Here is a 23,952-nt window from a genome sequence, read left to right as displayed (position 1 = left end):
TAGATCTGTCTCTAGTTAACCTTAAGGATTTATAAGATCAATTTGCATCTAGAAATAGTTACCATTGGTTGAGTGCCTATCATGTACAGGCTCTGTGTTAAGACCTTTGGGTATACTATCACATTTAAATTCTCATAAAAAGCAGGTCGTAATAATAACTACTAACACTTACTAAACCACCACTACATGACAGACTGTATTGACAGCTTTATATGCATGTCTCAACTAACCCTATTACACCATTTGATGTGGCCATTACTATTATTTTTCCCTAACAAAAGAGGAAACTGGGCTATGGTCAGACTAGGAAGCAGGGGGCTGTTACAAAGTCAGTAACTTAGATGGCCCTGTGGGGCTTGTGTTTCTATCTCCTTACAGAAATACCTTGTTGTAACGTAGTTGGACTGATCACCATCATTTTACCACAGAGGGAACTGCAAGTAACTTGTTCAAGGCCATACTGTTAGGAAACGGTAAAGAGCTTGATGGGTACATCTCTCCGCAAACCCTTATGGGTTTTTGCTCCTCAAAACAATTGTCTTTCTGTTCTAGACAGCTTTGTTTATATATGTTCTTTGATAATTTGCACATAAGGTTTAAACTCTTTAAGAAATTATAGAGCAGGAAAAAACGGGGGTTCCTGCTACTATAAATGAAGTACTAGAACCGGAATTACGCAAGGTTGAGTCCTAAGATGGGTCAGCAAGTCATTCCCACCTGAATTAGCTGAAAAGATTCTCCCTGAAGTGGGTTTGACCCGGCAGAGCCATTAGAACATTTCTTTTGGATTACTTACTTTTCTTTATACGGTTCTGTATTTTCTAAATTTTCTACAGTGAGCAAGTGTTACCTTCTAATGTAAATGTTCACAGATAATACTGGATACATTCTCATGTTAAACATTCAAATGCACCAAGCTCTTCCCTTAAACTCTTATCTTCCTCTCCTCCTTCCTGTCTCCTTTCCAGAGGCAGCCACAGTGAGAAGTTTGTATGAATTCCTCCAGACTTGCACTGTCTTCTAAGGACATCACCATCCACATGAGGCTACTGAGCGCTTGAAATGTCCTAGTTTGAACTGGAACGTGCTTGTAAGCGTAAAATACACACTAGATTTGAATATCCAGTATGAAAAAAGAGTGTAAAATATCTCATATAATTTGTATATTGATTACATTTTGAAATGATAATATTTTGGATATACTGGGTTAAATAATATATAATTTAATTTCATCTGTTTCTTTTTACCTTTTTACATATAGGTGGCACATGATATATTTCTATTTTTGGACAGCACTGCTTGAGAGTCTAGACCATTTTTAGTACATCTGTACACTTATATGTACATACAGAAATATATAGTTTTTTTGGTGTCTCCTAACATAAATATGCATTATCTATACATAATTAAAACTTTATACCAGAATTAAAACTTTTTTCTTAAAAAAGGAAGCATAATCTTTAAATGCTTTAGGCATTAAATTAATTCCTAAAACAAAAAAAAATTAATTCCTTTCTTCCTCCCTTTCTCTTCCTCTTCCTCTCCCCGCCACCCCCCCATAGTTCTTGACAACCTACAAAGCCTCAGAGTGAAGAAAGTAATAATTATTCTTCGCCACACAGATGCTGAAGTGAGCACACCTAACATTTTTTTAGATTAATTCAACACAGGTACAGATTAACAAAAGGGTATCCCTTGTTGGATAAAAGGACGTGCTAGTCAATAGACGAAGGCTTTGGAGTTATTGAGTCCTTGACAAAAGACAGAGGAAACAGCTGCTCTTGCCCAAAATGACTGGTAGGTATTTTAAAATGTCTAGATCTGAAATTTGCTATTCTTTTTTTTTTTTAAACATCTTTATCGGAGTATAATTGCTTTACAATGGTGTGTTAGTTTCTGCTTCATAACAAAGTGAATCAGCTATACATATACATATATCCCCATATTGCCTCCCTCTTGCATCTCCCTCCCACCCTCCCCATCCCACCCCTCTAGGTGGTCACAAACCTGATCTCCCTGTGCTACGCAGCTGCTTCCTACTAGCTAGCTATTTTACGTTTGGTAGTGTATATATGTCCATGCCACTCTCTCACTTTGTCCCAGCTTACCCTTACCCCTCCCCGTGTCCTCGAGTCCATTCTCTATGTCTGCGTCTTTATTCCTGTCCTGCCCCTAAGTTCTTCAGAACCTTTTTTTTTTTTTTTTAGATTCCATATATATGTGTTAGCATACGGTATTTGTTTTTCTCTTTCTGACTTACTTCACTCTGTATGACAGTCTCTAGGTCCATCCACCTCACTACAAATAACTCAATTTCATTTCTTTTTATGGCTGAGTAATATTCCATTGTATATATGTGCCACATCTTCTTTATCCATTCATCTGCTGATGGACACTTAGGTTGCTTCCATGTCCTGGCTACTGTAAATAGAGCTGCAATGAACATTGTGGCACATGACTCTTTTTGAATTATTTTTCAGGGTATTTTCAGGGTATACGCCCAGTAGTGGGATTGCTGGGTCATATGGTAGCTCTATTTTTAGTTTTTTGAGGAACCTCCATACTGTTCTCCATAGTGGCTGTATCAACTTACATTCCCACCAACAGCGCAAGAGGGTTCCCTTTTCTCCACACCCTCTCCAGCATTTATTGTTTGTAGATTTTTTGATGACGGCCATTCTGACCGGTGTGAGGTGATACCTCATTGTAGTTTTGATTTGCATTTCTCTAATGATTAGTGATGTTGAGCATCCTTTCATGTGTTTGTTGGCAATCTGTATGTCTTCTTTGGAGAAATGTGTATTTAGGTCTTCTGCCCATTTTTGGATTGGGTTGTTTGTTTTTTTGATATTGAGCTGCATGAGCTGCTTGTATATTTTGGAGATTAATCCTTTGTCAGTTTGAAATTTGCTATTCTTATCACGTCATTCCTTTCACTCAGATTTTTTTGTAATAGGCATAGTCCCATGACCTTATGTTGGGTGACTGACTATGCACTAACTACTTTTCAATTTGATCAATATCGGCACCTTTGACCAATGAAGTGTCACCTCTGATCAGCTACTGAATCCTGATAGTTGCTGGAAACAAAATGCTGACATGTGTGACCTATGTGATCCCTGTTTTATCAAGTTCTGACTAGTTGAAGTAATATGACAAATATTTTATAGGGTACCTAATAGATTTTATTTTGTCTAAGTAAATATCTGACAACGAATCCAGTTCAGTGGACTCTGCAAAAGAAACGACCTCAAACAAGTTCCCTATCCTCCCCCACTTAAAAAAATGGCCGTATATACATAAACAATTTACACAGACCACACTCGTGTCAATGAACTAGGAGCACGTGCACATGTAGCATTCTTGTGTTGGGCTGGAAGGGTGTTTACCATGTTCTAGCAAGGCCTCAGCATGTGCAAAACATTAGCAGCTCTTACATGGCCTCAGTGTAGAACCTCCCTGAGGGCAGAGGAGAGAAAAAGAACATTAGGCATGAGCAGGGGTGCTGTGATACTTCGTTATTTTCATTCCTGTGAGTGCTTCTTGGTGCTCTGTCCCATGTGTGTTCCTCTGCTTACATGCTGTCTTGACAAAGGACTGCAGTTTGAAGGTCTGTGTATTCTTTTGCTTACTCCTTGCTGCCCCGAGACAAGCTTCCCAATGGGTAAAAATGGGACACTGAATGGGGAGGCCCAAGTTTTCTTCTAGCTGGTAATTCTCCCAGCCAAATTTTCCTTGAGCAGATTCCGTGGGGGCTGTCTTTAATGCTCCATATTGATAGGACATTTGAAAAGTGTTTCTTTTTATTTCTTCCTGGTCCTTGCCATCTTTTCCCATCATTCAAGGAAGAATAGAGAAAAAGCAAAACAGGAACAGAGGCTAGGGCAATACAGGAATTTTCAACCTTTTCTGAAGTGCTATATATCTCTGCAATTAAGACAATCTTTTGAAACTTAAAACAAAAAAAATCTACCTTAATTAAGATTGACATCCTCTGAGTAGATACCATCTGCTGTAGCAGCCCAACCCTGTCCTCCGCAGCTCTTGGCAGGTACAGGTGAGTAGGGGCCCCCTCTCCGTTCCCACACCCCTGCTCAAGAAGCTGCCAGCGAGCTCTCAGGCAGTAGCAGCAGGCAGGAAGTGGGGTGGGAGTGAGGGGGGTCTCCACCCATTAGCAGATGCTTAAGTAGTAGGCAGGGGAACTTTTCTATGGAGAAATTCAGGTTAGCAGATACTCCAAACCAATTTATACCATGTGCTATCCAGTTGTGGAAGTAAATTCAAATGCTAAGAAAGGACCTGGACTGCCAATCCCCTTATCTTTTCCCTACCTTGGGCTTGGTACCCAAAAGAATAAAACAAGAACAGTTGGACTTGGTGGTTTAAAGGGAATTATTCAGCAACTTCAAGGAAGTGAAGGCAGCACAGACCAAGGCAAGCTGTCTTCATGGAACATCATGTACCAGTGACTAAATGTCAAGACCCATCATTGTCCAAGTGGTGACGTCTACACAGGTCTAGTAATATGCTCATTCAGATTTAACCAAAAGACAAGCTTGACAGATTATCAGAATCTTTGGGGGAGGGCAGTGTGTGGAGTCGGGAAAAGCGTGAGGTAATTTTACAAATGACTTCATAATTTTTTTTTTAAAAGCACAGCCATATTATCACCCTAGTGGTTTTTGCTATAGTCTATTCTAGTAAAATGTGAAATAGAAGTTCTGCCAAAAGTACAGAACACATTTCCAAACAAGTCATTATAGATTATATTACAACTCTAAAATAAAAATGTCTAAACATGTGTTTGTCCATTAGACTTTTTTAAAATTAATTTTTATTGGAGTATGGTTGCTTTACGGTGTCCATCAGACTTTAGTGCATTTTTGTTAACACTTTCCTTGTGAAAGAAATTTTACTTTTTCTTATGCTACTTCCTTAACAATAAGTTACTATGGCTTTAACAAGTGGCTATGGGCTGGGTTCATAATTTGACGTTATATTCTGAAAAATAATTTTTACATTCCATCAACAACAGGAAAACATTAAATGATTACCTCTGTAAATTTGTTCCGATTGGCTTGCAAGCCAACTTTTACTACCTCAAAAGGGTTGACCACAATGGCTTCTGTTAGTCCAGATCCCAATCCAGCAATGGCAAAGGTCTAGAAAAATTAAGTCAATCAATATTTTAAAACAAGTCATCATGTGTATGGGGTTAAACATCCTATTCATTACACTATGCAGCTGAATGTTACAATGAAAATGGAGAAACTCACAAAAATGCACCATATACCATTACTAAACAGCTTTAGATCTTGATTAGATGCTGACAATTCATGAAGAAGAAATTACAGAAGCCACAAACCACATCCTAACAATTCAAAATAAAATGTCAAAGCCCCATCAACAATGACTTTGTCCTTTAGTGAAAAGAAAGGTTGTTTTACTTATTTAAGGTGGATACTAAAACATCTGCACATGTAACAACTAAAAGAGAGTTTGACTCATAAAAGGAGAGCTTCATTTTTGAACATGTACTTAAATACATTTATTGAGCATATAAGAAATTCAAGGAGGAGAACCACAAATAAAATGCTTATAAAAAGCTAAATTTCAAGTAACCAAACAGTATAGCCAAAAATATTTAAATGTCTAGCCATATTCTTAGAGTCATTATTCTAGGAAATTAAGAAACAAAAAAAAACAGTTTAAAATTAATCCTTTATCTGTCTTTTTAAACTGATAATTGCCCTATTCTTCTAGACCTAGAAGCTGAGGAATAAAAGTTGAGGTCAGAGATAAATAGGTTGTCTTGAAGGGCTCAGATAAAATCTAGAACATTTATCAAAAGGTGGCTGTGTATCAGGTTCTTATTTGTTATCTGTTAAGAACTTCTGCAGTAGGAAAGAACAACTTTCTAGAATTTTCCACTGAGTAGAATGCTTAAAGGATTTTCAGAAACTTTGTATCAAAAATAACCACAACTATTAAAACACACACACACACACACACACACACACACACACAAATACACACAGCAGGAAAACAAAATGAAACAAAGCCTCAAACCTTCAAAACAGATGCTGGAAAAAATAATTCTTGGGTGCTGAAGCTCTAATTCCAGGGGAAGAGGTAATACTGTATACAACTAGGAGAAGAAAAAAAGTCAATGAAGAGTAAAGAAGAGAAGCTCTTATCCGGAGTCTCTAATTTCTTCAAAGTAGGAGACTAAAAGAGAAAAGGGAGAAAGGAATGTTCTGTAACCTTAGAAGGGGAGTCAAGGTGGAACCAGGGCAGGATCCAGAGCCAGGAGGTCTGGGTTTAGGTTCTGGTTTTGCCACTTTATTGGCTGTGTGACCAGAGATGCCATGTACAGTAGTCTGGGCACAAAGGTGCATGTGGAGGCTGAAATCAGCCTGCACCCTACTTGCCAAGCCAGAAAGGCATCAGTCAGGAGAAAGGGGCACCTTTTCATAATCCACACAAAAACGCCGTGTGTGTTAGCTGCAGCTCTGTGTTTAAATCACTGAGTCTTTTTAAAGAAGATGTGGTACATATATTCAGTGGAATATTACTCAGACATTAAAAAGAATGAAATAATGTCATTTGCAGCAACATGGATGGACATGGAGATGATCATACTAAGTGAAGTAAGTCGGACAGAGAAAGACAAATGTCATATGATATCACTTACACACGGAATCTTAAATGATACAAATGAACTTATTTACAAAACAGAAACAGACTCACAGACTTAGAGAACGAATTTATGGTTATGGGTGGGGAAGGTTAGGGGCAGGGGATAGATTGGGAGTTTGGGATTGACATGTACACACTGCTATATTTAAAATAAAATGCCTTTCCATGAAAAAAAAATCACTGAATCTTTTATAAGCCACTGTTTTCTCATCTGTAAAATGGAGACAACAATATCTAATCTTTGATTTAATAAGGTTATTATGAGGGTCAAAATAATGTGTGAAAGCCTTTTGTAAAGTGCTGTACAAAACCACTGTTACAGTTGCACCACGAGGAAGAATGGGAATGGATACAGATTCTAGGAGAGAGGGAATAACTAATGATGTTTTCCTTTCATGCCCCTTTATTACAATTTTAAACATATTTGTATAGGGTAACAGCCAAAATATTTTATTGATTTACCTCAGACTTCCATCATGGAATCCAAAGGCAGAAAAAAAAAAAAAAATACTAGTCCCAAACTCTTCTGACTGAAAAAGCTAAAATCCAGATGTCCAGGTTTTTATTACTATATGCAATCTTCCAAGTAATTCACTTTTTTGTTCTTCTATAAAACTCAGCTACATTTGCTGTCAGAACTAGTGTTCAGCAGTCCCTTGTCAAAAGAATTGATCAGCTATCAGCAGGTCATGTTACTCAGATTGTTCTAGAGACCAGTGGTAACTGTTGGGTTCCCAGCCTCCCAGGCTTTTCATGTGAGAGCACCAGGGGACATTTAATGGCTGTTTAAGTGTCTAGCTGTATCAAAAAGAAACGGTAATAAATGAGTTCAAGAAAAGAGAAAAACTGTATACAGTTTGCATGAATTCGGTGAGAGGAGCTGAAGTAGACAAATGTTTTTCTGCTTGAATTCTCAAGACAGAAGTGCAGTCTCTCACATGGTACCAATGCTCGACACAGGATCAGCCACGGCCCTCTGGAAACGGTATTTTACTGTCCTTTGCTAGGAAGTTTTTAATCCTCTCTTTAACGAGATGTTTTCAAAGTAAAGGGAGACAGTCAGGGAAGACACTGAGGAATTAAAAAAAAATCTCAGCTAATTTCAGGACTCATGCTACCACTTCTCCTTCCATGAGAGGCTGCTTCACAGCCCCCTTGTTTAAGCAGGAGGCTGGACCAGAGGTTTCTTTGTCACAAAACAAAGTGACACTATTAGGTTTCTTAATTGGATCCTTCCTAGGAAGGGAGTATGTATGATTTTTTAAATAGCAGCTACTTCTCCTTAATGAATCTTTAGAAATAAAGTAATGAAGGAGTTGAAGCTCAGAACTCTGCCCCTCTGGCTGAGTTCTAAGGTGCATTCCAGCAGGTAAACTGGGGGATTTTCCTGGAGGTTGGAAGGCACATTGCCAATTGGAGGGCCACTGCAGATTTAGTTTAGTTTTGTTTTGTTTTGCTTTGCAGGTTCGGGGGAGAAATTAGTGCATTGGCTCTCTCTGGGGCTCTCGCTGCACGCATATTGATAGAACCTATTTGGTCAATATAATTTAACTTGTTTTGTGAAAAGCAGCGAAATCACGAAGAAGGAAAGGAGTGGCATCGGCAAATGTTCAAATCACCAAATGTCTTTCATGTAACAGTTGAGATGTGTCATTGTAAGATCACTATTCTCCCCAACTATAAAAGGCCCCTCAGCCTGCATCTGACCACAGAGTGACCTGAAGTCCTATACTTAATACAGCTTGAGCAAAAGCTGGAAAAGTGACCTGTTAGGAAATAATTTTAGGTACAGTGACTTTCATATAAATAGATATGTGCAGTATGTATGTAAACATATGCATGTTTTGGCTTCAAAAGAGTCTTTGACAAATGTACTCTTTATATTCTTGACCATATCTCATATGGGCCTTTCCACACATATCATTATTATCATAAATTCATCACTGGGAGCTATAAAATAGCCAAATTGTGAGTTATTAGGAAGATGGCTTTCAACAAGTAGCTGAACATTGAATAACTCGAATTCATATTTTAGTAGCTGAGCTTGGGGAATCAAAAGGGTTTTTGTTTCCAGATTTTGCTGTATGAAATAACACACACGCTTAAGTATAATAAATACTCTCACTTACCAATGCTGGTGACAGTGACACATATCCTAGCAATTTCTTGTACTGCTCAAAGGTGAAAAACTGTGAAACAAAACCAAACCCAGAGATTTATAACAATTTCCTGCAACAAACCTTTTAATTGACTCAGATTTCTTTAGTAAATCATTATATTCACCAGCATTCTAAAAAATGATAAACCATCAAACACAGTTTTTAATCCAGTCTTGGGTAGTTGCTATTGAATCTTACTTGAACATTCACATTTTCAAATGCAGCTATAATAACCTACAGAAGAGCTGATGGAATCCTTTATAGCAGTAAATGAACCATACAGCTTCCATTTACCATGACCATTTTCAGTTTCCCCAGACATCAATAGACTCCTTTTTTATGGCAGTGATTCAAAATTATAGGCATAGAGACCTGAAATCTTTGGTCTCCTATGTTTTCTCTATGGCCTGCTTTCCCAGTGAATGCCCAATTTTTTAACCCTTGTAAAAGACATCCACTCCTCAGCTTTAACTCGCATTTATACTGCTGTGTATCTCTACTGTTCCATGGGATTTCTAAACACTCAATGATGATGGAGATGCCATGATAAACTAGGGAAGGACCCAACAAGGACATCTAGTCCATCCCCTGCCTGAAAGTAAGACTGTCTTCAACCTCAGTGAAGAAAGAGAGCTGCTTATTCCTCCCTTAAAAATCTGATGATGATGAAGATTTTGTTGGTTCCTTCAGTAGATGATGTTTAATATAATTTTCTCTGTAAATGGATTTTTAAGGAGGCAAATCTAATCAATCACTTTGTATAATATGTTCCAAATAAAGTTTTCTCCTCTCTTTCTATATTATACATTTTGGACAACGATCTGCTTGAACATGATGGTTTGCTCCTGGGGTACTCTTGTTAGGTAGCTACCAACATCACTGATAAAACACACTCTTAGGTCCTGCTGGGGTCTGATTCTCAAGACCTCAGAAATGGCCTGGGTATTTTATGGTCTTATATGTCTTCTACTCTATTACTTTATAACCCAGTACTATGGGGCAAGAAATAAATATAGACTTGAGAGCCAAATAATATTCTGTTGTTAGAAAGAGGTAGTTCCATGTAAACATGGCTCTCGTGAGTCTTTGGGCAGTTCCAGAGTCATTGCATCACCAGATAGATTGATTCTCTTAAAGACTCAGGAACTATTTTTGTGCTATGTTCCTTTAGATCAACTATGGATGTAGATTTCTGTAGAACAGGAATTCATTCATTCACTCATTCAACAAATATTCCTTGGTTCTACGCACTGGGGATGCAGCAGTAAACAAAGAGAAACCCCTGCCTTCGTGGTCTAACATTCCAGTGGAAGGTGATAACCCTGAAACTATCCTAGTGTTCAAATAATACCACCAGGAGCCACAACAGGTTTGATGAGAGATGCACTAGAAACGATTAAAAGGAAAAGGGTTACGATCTTGGGTTTAAAAAATAATTTATTTTTTCCTCCTCTTCATGGTCATCATGGTAACTATTCTTTGATAATCACCCTGCGTGGAATTTGACACAAGCAGTCCTAGGTTTGAATCCTGACTTAGCTATGGAAGCATAGCTTGACCTTTCTAACACTCAAGAACACAAAACTTCTAGAGTAGTCCTTAAATAAGAGAACTTGAGTAAGATTTCTTGACATGCCTGGCACATAGGAGACTTTCAGAAAATCTCAGTTTCCATTTCCTTTCTTCACTTTGGATACTAAAGGAACCACAGATCCCTTATTTACATGTATCATTCATGAGATCCCGCTGTGGTCTAGGAAACATGCTAAGGCCTTTGGATGTGCTACTGCATTTAATCCATACAACATCACCAGGTAACAGGTTAGAGTACAACCATGATTCCCACTTGTAGATACCTGTCCTGCAGCTAGTGAATGGAAGGATTGAGATTTCTCCCTAAGTCTAACTCCAAAGCCTGGGTATGCTCTTAACCACTACACTGTACTGCTCACTGCTGAGCCATGATTTTTAGTGGTTTGGGAAGAGGTTCTCTGTGCTAGAGTTTTCTTTCTGCTGAGGTCTTCTTGCCTTCCCTGACCCTGGAAGCTGAGTCCCTTAAGGCAGAAGATTTCAAACTTTTCTGACCACAGTCTACTATTTACCATATTTACCATAATCTATTTACCCAGCACAGGTGCACATGCACATGTAGTACACACTCATATTTATAACTGAAACAAAACATTGCTGTAAAACAATGTTTAGCTCTTCACTATGTGTATTGCATTCTGTTTCTACTCTATTTCATCAAAAAATTTTCTGGTGAACCACTACATCTAGTGACCCATCAAATTGATTTCAGGACTCACAGGTCATGACCCATACTTTGGAAACACTGCTCTAAGGGGTCTATGTGGGTTTGGGAAAGTTCTGGGAGATGATGGGCCTCACAGAATGCCTCACTACCTTGTTCCCTTCCAGTGTGAGGATGCATTTATTTTTCCTTCTGACTTTCTGTCATGACAAAGAATTAAGGAACAAACTGAGATCTCAGAGGAGAAGTGTGGGGACATAGACTTGACCTGTCACTCTAAGCAATTCTCACAGGCAATTCCAAGTCTACACTTTGGGGCAATTCCAGGCTTTTCATTTCCCCATCTCCAAAACTGTTTAAAAAAAACTACCACCAGCTGGTTGGTACTCATCAGCAGTCTGGCTGGAAGATTCTGGTGAATGGCTAGGATGAAGTGATTCAGGTTCCTGGGAATAAAGAAGCCTCACAGATCAGAGATAAGTTGTTAATGTATTAAATTCAAAAGTAATGAACAGGGACTCCCCTGGTGGCGCGGTGGATAAGACTCCGCGGTCCCAATGCAGGGGGCCTGGGTTCGATCCCTGGTCCGGGAGCTAGATCCCACACGCATGCCACAACTAGGAGTTCGCATGCCACAACTGAGGAGCCCGTGAGGTGCAACTAAGGAGGCGGCCTGCTGCAACTAACACCCAGCGCAACCAAATAAATAAACAAATATTAAAGAAAAGTAGTGAACAATATATATTACATATTCTAATAAGCAAATAGTGCTTCAAACTAAAAATAAGAAATCTTGTTTTAATTTCTACCTTTGCAACCAAAGTCTAATTTACTGAATATAAAATAAAATAGTATCTCAAGAAAGGAAATATTAAAATCTTTTAAAATGGATTTGCAATAACAGTAAATAACATAATGTCATTATAGTTTGAAACCAATATTAAATAAAAATATTCATTCATTCAACAAATATTTACTGGATGCCTCCCATGTGCAAAGCTTAGAAGACATTATACTACAACTATATTCTTAAGAACTAGTAGATTAGTTGTTACTTTAATTCCTTTCTATACAGCACTACTCTTTCACTGTCTTCATGATATTTCTTAATATTTCTCATCCACAACATTAGTTAGTGCAGAGATGTGATAAAGGTACCCTATCACATAAGACATGAGGTTACACTCTAAGGATGAAATTAGGAGGGTCAACGTGTAATAATGTTACCTACCCAGAGTCATGCAAATGTGTGACTAAAGAGTTTTGAAAACATTCATAGTCAGTCAAGGCTTTGGGAACCTTGAATATAAAATCTTGAATCCAAATTAATATGCTATATATAACCTATAAAGTGGAACCTTCAAATTGGTAGTCTGGTTGGATTTACCCCAGGAAGAGGGGCTGGACCTCAGGGACAGGCCATGTGGTCCCTGGAGAAGTGTCAAGTTGTGCTTCGGCAGGAGAGATGGGTACAGTTTGCCTGGGCGACCCAACCCTCCGGACGGCACTTTCCCCTTTGCTTTCATCCACGCTCACTAAGCAGTCTGATCACTAAGCTGACCTCCCAGATCGTCTATTCTGGGAGGCAGTTAAATTACGTGGAAACAGTTTGATCCAGTTGGGTCTTACTTTTAACAAGTGGGACCTGAGCATTGCTCAGACTAGGGCTAACTACTCTCCAATACAGAGGCAAACCCCTTCGAGGTACCCCTCTCAATACCCTGTGCATTTTTTTTTTTTTTTTTGCATTACAATTTTTTTTTTTAAACATCTTTATTGGAGTATAATTGCTTTACAATGGTGTGTTAGTTTCTGCTTTATAACAAAGTGAATCAGCTATATGTATACATATATCCCCATATCCCCTCCCTCTTGCGTCTCCTTCCCACCCTTCCTATCCCACACCTATAGGTGGTCACAAAGCACTGAGCTGATCTCCCTGTGCTATGTGGCTGCTTCCCACTAGCTATCTAGTTTACATTTGGTAGTGTATATATGTCAGTGCTACTCTCTCACTTCATCCCAGCTTCCCCTTCCCCTTCCCTGTGTCCTCAAGTCCATTCTCTACGTCTGCATCTTTATCCCTGTCCTGCCCCTAGGTTCTTCATAACCTTTTTTTTTTTTTGAGATTCCATATATATGTATTAGCATATGGTATTTGTTTTTCTCTTTCTGACTTATTTCACTCTGTATGACAGACTCTAGGTCCATCCACCTCACTACAAATAACTCAATTTCGCTTCTTTTTATGGCTGAGTAATATTCCATTGTATATATGTGCCACATCTTCTTTATCCATTCATCTGTTGATGGTTTTGGTATCAGGGTGATGGTGGCCTCGTAGAATGAGTTTGGGAGTGTTCCCTCCTCTGCTATATTTTGGAAGAGTTTGAGAAGGATAGGTGTTAGCTCTTCTCTAAATGTTTGATAGAATTCGCCTGTGAAGCCATCTGGTCCTGGACTTTTGTTTGTTGGAAGATTTTTAATCAGAGTCTCAATTTCAGTGCTTGTGATTAGTCTGTTTGTATTTTCTATTTCTTCCTGGTTCAGTCTCAGAAGGTTGTGCTTTTCTGAGAATTTGTCCATTTCTTCCAGGTTGTCCATTTTATTGGCATATAGTTGCTTGTAGTAATCTCTCATGATCCTTTGTATTTCTGCAGTGTCAGTTGTTACTTCTCCTTTTTCGTTTCTAATTCTACTGATTTGAGTCTTCTCTGTTTTTTTCTTGATGAGTCTGGCTAATGGTTTATCAATTGTGATTATCTTCTCAAAGAACCAGCTTTTAGCTTTACTGATCTTTGCTATCATTTCCTTCATTTATTTCTGATCTGATATTTATGATTTCTTTCCTTCTGCTAACCTTGGGGTCTTTGTTCTTCTTTCTTTAATTGCTTTAGGTGTAATGTTAGGTTGTTTATCTGAGATGTTTCTTGTTTCTTGAGGTAGGATTGTATTGCTATAAACTTCCCTCTTAAAACTGCTTTTGCTACATCCCATAGGTTTTGGGTTGTTGTGTTTTCATTGTCATTTGTTTCTAGGTATTTTTTGATTTGCTCTTTGATTTCTTCAGTGATCTCCTGGTTATTTAGTAGTGTATTGTTTAGCCTCCATGTGTTTGTATTTTTTACACATTTTTTCCTGTAATTGAAATCTACTCTCATAGCATTGTGGTCAGAAAAGATACTTGATACAATTTCAATTTTCTGAAATTTACCAAGGCTTAATTTATGACCCAAGATATGATCTATCCTGGAGAATGTTCCATGAGCACTTGAGAAGAAAGTGTATTCTGTCGCTTTTGGATGGAATGTCCTGTAAATATCAATTAAATCTACCTAGTCTGTTGTGTCATTTAAAGCTTGTGTTTCCTTATTTATTTTCATTTTGGATGATCTGCCCATTGGTGAAAGTGGGGTGTTAAAGTCCCCTACTATGATTCTGTTATTGTCGATTTCCCCTTTTATGGCTGTTAGCATTTGCCTTATATATTGAGGTGTTCCTATGTTGGGTGTATAAATATTTACAATTGTTATATCCTCTTCTTGAGTTGATCCCTTGATCATTACGTAGTGTCCTTCTTTGTCTCTTGTAATAGTCTTTATTTTAAAGTCTATTTTGCCTGATATGAGAATTGCTATTCCAGCTTTCTTTTGATTTCCATTTGCATGGAATATCTATTTCCATCCCCTCACTTTCAGTCTGTATGTGTCCCTAGGTCTGAAGTGGGTCTCTTGTAGACAGCATATGTATGGGTCTTGTTTTTGTATCCATTCAGCCAGTCTATGTCTTTTGGTTGGAGCATTTAATCCATTTACATTTAAGGTAATTATCAATATGTATGTTTCTATTACCATTTTCTTAATTTTTGGGTTTGCTTTTGGGTTTTGGGTTTGCTATTTTGGGTTTTGGGTTTGCTATTGTAGGTCTTTTCCTTCTCTTGTGTTTCCGGCATAGATAAGTTACTTTAGCATTTGTTGTAAAGCTGGTTTGGTGGTGCTGAATTTCTTAGCTTCTGCTTGTCTGTAAAGGTTTTAATTTCTCCATCGAATCTGCATGAGATCCTTGCTGGGTAGAGTAATCTTGGTTGTAGGTTTTTCCCTTTCATCACTTTAAACATGTCCTGCCACTCCCTTCTGCCTTGCAGAGTTTCTGCTGAAAGATCAGCTGTTAACCTTATGGGGATTCCCTTGTGTGTTATTTGTTGTTTTTCCCTTGCTGCTTTTAATATTTTTCCTTTGTATTTAATTTTTGATAGTTTGATTAATATGTGTCTTGGCATGTTTCTCCTTGGATTTATCCTTTATGGGACTCTCTGCGTTTCCTGGACCTGATTAACTATTTCCTTTCCCATATTAGGGAAGTTTTCAACTATAATCTCTTCAAATATTTTCTCAGTCCCTTTCTTTTTCTCTTCTTCTTCTGGGGCCCCTATAATTCGAATGTTGGTGCATTTAATGTTGTCCCAGAGGTCTCTGAGACTGTCCTCAATTCTTTTCATTCTTTTTTCTTTATTCTGCTCTGTGGTACTTATTTCCACTATTTTATCTTCCAGGTCACTGACCCTTTCTTCTGCCTCAGTTATTCTGCTATTGATTCCTTCTAGAGAATTTTTAATTTCATTTATTGTGTTGTTCATCATTGTTTGTTTGCTCTTTAGTTCTTCTAGGTCCTTGGTAAACGTTTCTTGTACTTTCTCCATTCTATTTCCATGATTTTGGATCATCTTTACTATCATTACTCTGAATTCTTTTTCAGGTAGACTGCCTATTTCCTCTTCGTTTGTTTGGTCTGGTGGGTTTTTACCTTGCTCCTTCATCTGCTGTGTGTCTGTCTTCTCATTTTGCTTATCTTACTGTGTTTGGGGTCTCCTTTTCACAGGCTGCACGTTTGTAGTTCCCGTTGTTTTTGGTGTCTGCCCCTAGTGGCTAAGGTTGGTTCAGTGGGTTGTGTAGGCTTTCTGGTGGCGGGGACTAGTGCCTGTGTTCTGGTGGATGAGGCTGGATCTTGTCTTTCTGGTGGGCAGGACTGTGTCCAGTGGTGTGTTTTGGGATGTCTGTGACCTTATTATTATTTTAGGCCACCTCTCTGCTAATGGGTGGGGTTGTGTTCCTGTGTTGCTAGTTGTTTGGCATAGGGTGTCCTGCACTGTAGCTTGCTGGTCGTTGAGTGGAGCTGGGTCTTAGCATTGAGATGGAGATCTCTGGGAGAGCTTTTGCTGTTTGATATTACGTGGAGCCGGGTGGTCTCTGGTGAACCAATGTCCTGAACTCGGCTCCCCCACCTCAGAGGCACAGGCCTGACACCCGGCTGGAGCACCAAGACCCTGTCAGCCACATAGCTCAGAAGAAAAGGAGAAAAAAAGAAAGAAAGAAAGAAAAAATAAAATAAAGTCATTAAAATAAAAAATAATTATTAAAAATAAAAAGTTAAAAAGCAATAAGAAAAGAAAGAAAGAAGAGAGCAACCAAACCAAAAAACAAATCCACCAATGATAACAAGCACTAAAAACTATACCAAAAAAAAAAAAAAAAAAACACGTACAGACAGAACCCTAGGACAAATGGCAAAAGCAAAGCTATAAAGACAAAACCACACAACAAAGCATACACATACACACTCACAAAAAGACAAAAAGGAAGAAAACATATATATTGTTGCTCCCAAAGTCCACTGCCTCAGTTTTGGGATGATTCGTTGTCTATTCAGGTATTCCAGATATGCAGCGTACATCAAGTTGATTGTGGAGATTTAATCCGCTGCTCCTGAGGCTGCATGGAGAGATTTCCCTTTCTCTTCTTTATTTGCAAAGCTCCTGGGGTTCAGCTTTGGATTGGCTCCGCCTATGCGTGTAGGTCGCCTGAGGGCGTCTGTTCCTGCCCAGACGGGATGGGGTTAAGTAGCAGCTGCTTCGGGGGATCGGCTCATTCAGGCCGGGGGGAGGCAGGGGTACGGAATGCGCGGTGAGCCTGCGGCGTCAGAGGCCAGCATGACGTTACACCAGCCTGAGGCATGCCATGCGTTCTCCCGGGGAAGTTGTCCCTGGATCACGGGACCCTGGCAGTGGCGGTCTGCACAGGCTCCCGGGAGGGGAGGTGTGGATAGTGACCTGTGCTTGCACACAGGCTTCTTGGTGGCTGCAGCAGCAGCCTTAGCGTCTCATGCCCGTCTCTGGGGTCCGTGCTGATAGCCACGGCCCGCGCCCGTCTCTGGAGCTCGTTTAGGCCCTGTTCTGAATCCCCTCTCCTCGCGCACCCTAAAACAATGATCTCTTGCCTCTTAGGCAAGTCTAGATTTTTCCCAGACTCCCTCCCAGCTAGCCATGGTGCACTAGCCCCCTTCAGGACGTGTTTACGCAGCCAACCCCAGTCCTCTCCCTGGGATCTGACCTCCGAAGCCTGAGCCTCAGCTTCCAGCCCCCGCCCGCCCCGGCGGGTGAGCAGACAAGCCTCTCGGGCTGGTGAGTGCTGGTCGGCACTGACCCTCTGTGAGGGAATCTCTCCGCTTTGCCCTCTGCACCCCTGTGGCTGTGCTCTCCTCTGTGGCTCCGAAGCTTCCCCCCCTCGCCACTCCCCGTCTCCGCTAGTGCAGGGGCTTCCTAGTGTGTGGAAACCTTTCCTCCTTCACAGCTCCCTCCCCGAGGTGCAGGTCCCATCTCTCATCTTTTGTCTGTGTTTTTTCTTTTTTCTTTTGCCCTACCCAGGTACGTGGAGAGTTTCTTGCCTTTTGGGAAGTCTGAGGTCTTCTGCCAACGTTCAGTAGGTGTTCTATAGGAGTTGTTCCACATGTAGATGTATTTCTGATGTATTTGCGGGGAGGAAGGTGATCTCCGCGTCTTACTCTTCCGCCATCTTGAAGGTCTCTTCCACCCTGTGCGTTTTGAGGCCTCCCAGTTTGGCCGGTGGGAGCAGACACTGTTCCCAGTCCCGCATGACTGCCCAGCGCTGATCCCTCGAATCCTTCGGACGGCTGTTTCCAGGCCTTGCTAGTTTCCTCATATGTGCTCAGGTCAGCTGAATACTTGAGGCGTCCCTCTGCAGATCTTCAGTGTCTCTCTCTGTGCAGCTCTCTCCTTCTCTGGTGCTATGGCCTGTGAACTCTAGGTGCCTTGCCCTCCCCGGCCTCTCAGCTCCTTCTCAACCCAGGGAGCCCACTGGTTGAGGGAGTCCACTGGATTTCTCCTGTGTGTCCCTGGAAACTCTCTCAAGCCAGTGAGCTGGGGCAATCCATAGGGCTCATCTCATTTGCTTTCCATCTCAGGTATGACTCTCCCTCCTTGTCTTATGTCCAGTGTCTTAAAAATTGTGGTTTCATATATGTTGTTCATTTTCTGTTCTTGCTGTTTCAGGCAGGAGAGTAAATCTGGTCCCTGTGACTTCATCTTGGCTGGAAATGCAGTGGTGAACAAATAGACTTCACAGTATATCAATATAATCTTTCATGAGTTTGGTTAGCATTAAGCAGTCCTTGAGAATCTGTCCATGGAATAATGGTGTTTCTGAACCTGTGAAGCTCAAGACTAGATCCTGGAACCTGGCATGTTGTTCCTGCCATCCCTGAGTGAACAGCTGATCTCTTTCTGAGGTCTTCATTCCCTTTTGCTAACTACAATACTAATTCTGTCTTCATTTGTGAAAGGGGAAGTTTCATTTATTTAGCATCAGTGAATCTTATTATTTTAATGATGAATCTCATTTCAAAGAATAAAGTACAGAAAAAACAACATTATCTGTTTCTAGACATTGTCTGTTTCTATACACACACACACATAATATTCAGAGAGCATATATATGTATGTATGTGTGTGTATATATCTATGGTCTCTGAATATTTTTTCAAAGTAAACTTTGATGACATACAATGAAGCAGTTTATGATGTATGAAACTGTTGCAATTAGATGATCATTTTCCTCACAAATCCTAAGATAAAGTATCTATAAAACGAGTGTTTTCATAAATTGTGTTGAAAAACTAGTGCTATCCATCTGGCAAAGATACACTAAACTCGAAGTTATACTTAAAAAGCCAACGTACTTACCATATGTCTCAATAATTTTAAGGTAAAATCTACTTGAAACAAGATGTCTGGGACACAAACCCCATATCCAGTTGCCCAAAAGTTCATCTGTTAACCATTGTTCTGGCAGGGAGCATTGCTTTTTTTAAGTAGAGACTAATTCAGTTTTGTAAAGCTCAAGTTTTTTTTCTTCCGTAAAAGGCTGTTCAACATTGATAAACCTTAATCCGCTTAACGTTTAAATTGTCTCCAACACACAGTATTAAGCAAAAATATTCCATGAAAAACTAATTATAGTTTACTTTATTTATACACGTAAAACTCTGAACAAATGAATATATTATTCCATGGAGACAAAGTGACTTTCCTTTTGAACAGGAACTATGCTCTGTTTGTTTACTTGGGCAATCTTTTATCAAGTGAAGCCATTTCATAATTCAATTCAGCCCTCTTGTGTACTTTGGTGAACTTTTTCCAGATTCTCTATTGCGATTCAGATCCTTTGCTTTTTTTTTTTTTTTTTTTTTTGATTCAGATCCTTATAATGAAATTTGTATTGAAGTAATAATATATAATCACAAAAACTATGGCAATGAAGAGGATGAATTTACAGAGGAAGCATGTTTTAAAGCTTTGCTTTCTGAATTCTAGACCTGAATTAAATCCTATTAAATCACTATTTTCACAGGATGTAAAAGTTTGGTGTCTGTGTATATATGTTGGGGTTTTTTTAAATCATAATTTTTAACTCAGTCACCCTCTTAATTAACTGATATAAGTATATAAGCTGTTTTTCTTACCTTTCAGGAATGTTGGGAATACAAATTGAGTAATGTATGTGAAAAAAGCTTTATGTCATTAGCTGGAAAGGAAGTCTTTCAGTCTAAGTTTATGTTATCCCTATTATGGAAAGACAAAGCCATATTTGGTGATGTCAGTGGTGTGGGGGGAGGGGCAATGCCCGTCAGAGCCACTGGGATCAGGACTTTTGTCCGAAAGAACTTATAAAAGCGCGATCAGATTTAGTTCTTTCTCGCCAGAGGTACTGCTAGATCTCCATGTTCTTATCCAGATACTGAACCAGCAGGTAGTACATAAACGTCCATAGTTATATGATTAGGCAGAAGCCGCATAGCACAGGGAGATCAGCTCGGTGACCACATAGAGGGGTGGGATAGGGAGGGTGGGAGGGAGACGCAAGAGGGAGGAGATATGGGGATATATGTGTACGTATTGCTGATTCACTTTGTTATACAGCAGAAACTAACACACCATTGTAAAGCAATTATACTCCAATAAAGATGTTTAAAAAAAAAAAAAGAATGGAAATCAGTGTAGTGGAAGTAATGATTTTGTGAAAACCAGAATACAGAATTTTAACAGAGGAGACCAGGGGGGAAAATGAAGTTAGCACACCTAATAAATGCGCTATATGAGAATCATACACAAAGAAATATAATGTCTTAGTGTGCTCTGTTCATAAAATGAGACTGATTTAAGGAGAAAGGCTTTTCTACCTCGCCTCTCCTCTCCTCTCCCTCTCTCTTTCTTTAATAATTATTGCTCCAAAGGCAAAGTTATGAACTGCCTTGAGAAAAAGTCCAAGCTCTTCTGTGGCTGCTGTGGTTTGATTACATGAATTTCATTCACCACTGTGCTTTTTGTATAATTTCCCCATTAGAAGGGAATGCCTTTACCTGGAAAAAAAAAATCCACAAATCAATATAGCAATATTTGAGAGACTGACCAAGTCTAATTATGATAAAAATTGTTACAATTTAAAAAATTTAAGATTTTTAAAAATTTAAAAATTTTTAAAGTTTTAGTGTTTTATGTTTAATTTCCATTAATGTCCCATAGTTTATGGTGGGATGTGTTGATGCTGAAGCTCTTACTACAGTCTATTTTCAGTTGGTGGGAAGGCATACAATGTTTACCTTCACTGCTCTTTTTGGTGTTTCAGCCAAGATGGGTGGCAGAATTCCCTTGTAAAAACCGAACAACCTATTGGAGAAATAAAAAGATTTATATAAGTAAGGGAATTAGGAAACAGGTGATTTTGCCGTTGTTTACGGAGAAAGCAACTAATCTTAAAGTATTCCCAATTATTCAATGTAGCACATCAGTCATGAAATCTTCCTTTGTTTTAATTCTAAAGTGAAGAGATTATGAATTCTACATCTATGTCTACTATGACATTTAGAAGAGGAATAAATGATACTGAGACTGGAACCCCTTAGGTAAGTTGCTAAACATAATCATGAGTTGTACCTTAAAGATAAAGTCAACCCTCCTTAATCTAAGGAATCTTGAATTTATTTTCCCAGTTGTGTGGTTGGTAGTAACCTCAAGCTGTCTACTGTCTTTCATCTCCTCCCTGTGGTCACCAAATGAGGTTAGTGCTATACCTAAGCCCCCTAGACTGAAACTTCTGAGGCTAACCAGGTGATGAGAACCTCAATTTTAGGTTTACTAACACAGGGGAACTAACAAACTCTATGGCTGTGGAACTAGGGCTCCCAGCTCTGTCCTGAATTAGTCATAATTTTTTTAACTTCCTTGATGGAGATGGAAAGAGGTCAGGGAGGGCTAATTACAGGGACATACGTTGCTGACAGAAGAAATGTCAAACTTCCCTGCTGATATGCAATCTCACAGGGCATGGGAGAGCTATTGTTGCCAATATTGAGGGACTCATGGTTACATATTCAGACATTTTTAGGAAAAAAAAAGAATGAGTGTCATATGCTTATGATAAGTTTTATAAAAAGTCACCACTTATTTCTCATTAAAATTTAAGATTCAAAATTTTAAATTTGTCTGTCCTGGAATCTTTACATATATATATGCTATACCCTCATTTAAACCTGAAAATATTTCAACAGAAGAGAATATTCTGCATCATTTTCTGAGATAATCAGTTTCCCTGGTGAACCCGTAAGTGGCTACAGATAAAGGCAGGACTCAATGTGTTCCTATTTTAGGATATACATTTAATATCCTAGAGAAAGCTGGAGCTTCTCTGATTGACCCATCAAACATCACTCCAGCTCCCTTATTTGGGTTCTGCTTCTAGCTGAACTTCTGGAACAATAACGTTAAGAATTTATTCAGATTAACCCACTGTGCCACCCAATCCAACATGGTGATCTCTTGCTCTTCCTCGATTCACTGGCTTACACAGCACCCTTCAGTGTGGGGAGCAAAAGGCTTTTCTGACAGCTTCTAATTGTTAGTTCCTTGAGGGCTAGGTGTGCACTACAGTGCTTATCCCAGAGTGTTTGTGTGTGTGTGTGTGTGCGTGCATGTGTTTGTAACCAGGACCCAAATATTTGTTAAGATTATGGATTTTATGAAGAGGAAGAAAGGAATCAAATGATCCCCTGATGTGGGCTTATTTTGCCCACTATTTTCAACCTAATGAATAGTACTAGCATTTGTATATAGGAAGTAAAGCAGAATCTGCTTTGAAGAACTATGGGAATTCATGAATTCCCCCCACCTCCTTTCCATTCCAACTACTGATGCCTGAAATTCACTTGTAAAACTGAAATACTCTTGTCATTTAAATTTCATTATAAATTAATTATTATATAATTTTCAGCATGAGAGTGACTAAGAATAGGTTTGGTCTTCCTAAAAGATAAATGTGATTTTCCTGAATAGAAGTTCTATATTTATAATAAAAGACATTATTAGTTCTGTTCTTCTTGGGCTGATTTTTTCACATCTGGAAGATTATGTCTGGTTATAGGGGGGAAACAAAGAAGAACATTTAAGTAAGTAAAGCTTTTAGGACAGAGTGTCCTGGTTAATAGAGGTACTTGAAATCCCATACAACGGAGAACAGATAGAGGACGAACAGTTGCTCAGCCTGGAGAAGAAACAGCTTAGGTACAAACATGATGAACATGATGGATCTTTTGAAAAATGAGCATGTAGGAAAGAGATTAGACTTTTCTGTTTGTTTCCAGGTGGTAGAACTAGGACCAACAGGTTCAAGCAGCAAGGAAAGACACATTTTTGGCTCAGTGGGAGCTTAATACAAGGAAGTACTTCTAATAATCAGAACTATCTGAAGATAGAATGGACTCTCTTGAAAAGTATGAGTTCCTTTTGGTGTGTGGTCAAGCAGTCTGGATGGCCACTCATCATGGATGCCTGAAATGGACGTACACAGCAATGGAAGGATTTGAGGGACCTCAAGGTTGGTTTACTCCAATCCTCAGATTTTGGTATTCTAAGAAAAAGAACAAGAAGACATGGGAAAGCACTTTTCTGAAGAGACAAACTCTGCATTACTTTAAACTTTTGCCTAACATGGAGCACTGCTTCTCTGGAGGACAGAAGTCTTATAAGCAACACAGAAGGTCTTCATTTTAAAAATGATGAGAGAAAATATTAAAAAGAGGTGTAAGGCAGGAGGGAAGAAAGGCAGCTGGGAGAACCATAAGGATTTAATCTGAAAAGAGCTGGGAGGTCCAGAGCCCTCTGCTTCATGTTGGCGATGCTTCCTTGATGCGTCCTCTTTCTCCTCTCTCTGCTCTGCTCCTTTCATGTGCAATCATCTTCCCCTCCCCCACCAGCTCCAGCCATCCCACCATCCCGAACTCTCTAATGAGGAATGAAGAGCTTTAAAGGGAGATTCTCAAGGACCATGGGCAGCGTTTGCTGGCAAATGGGAAGCTAGAACTATGTACTTCCTTGCATTATTTTTAAAGTATATCCATGCAGTAGTGGGCAACTATGGAATAGCCAGGCTGGCACCTCTTCTGCTGAGAATTGCCCCACCCAATTTTTTTTAAACCACTGAAACCAACGTATTA

At 39.3% G+C, this 23,952-nt stretch overlaps 1 protein-coding gene across 7 annotated transcripts in view; it reads right to left on the bottom strand.

Annotated features, from left to right (window-relative positions):
- The window catches only part of SLC25A21 (solute carrier family 25 member 21), a 512,281-nt gene that overhangs the window by 51,782 nt on the left and 436,547 nt on the right, over positions 1–23,952 (bottom strand). For 6 of the 7 annotated variants that reach the window (XM_082384196.1, XM_082384197.1, XM_082384201.1 and 3 more), the window contains 3 exons: positions 21,064–21,130; positions 8,829–8,888; positions 5,055–5,162 (listed from right to left, as the gene is read on the bottom strand). In XM_082384196.1, the coding sequence (XP_082240322.1) occupies positions 5,055–5,162; positions 8,829–8,888; positions 21,064–21,130 (235 nt within the window). The remainder of the gene's footprint in view (positions 1–5,054; positions 5,163–8,828; positions 8,889–21,063; positions 21,131–23,952) is intronic. The other variant, XM_082384200.1, reaches the window with a different exon arrangement.

The sequence above is a fragment of the Balaenoptera borealis genome, assembly GCF_965194805.1.
Source record: "Balaenoptera borealis genome assembly, chromosome: 3".
Lineage (NCBI taxonomy): Eukaryota > Metazoa > Chordata > Mammalia > Artiodactyla > Balaenopteridae > Balaenoptera > Balaenoptera borealis.
Note: the sequence above shows the minus strand (reverse complement) of the source record. Positions and strands in the feature narration are given on the sequence as shown.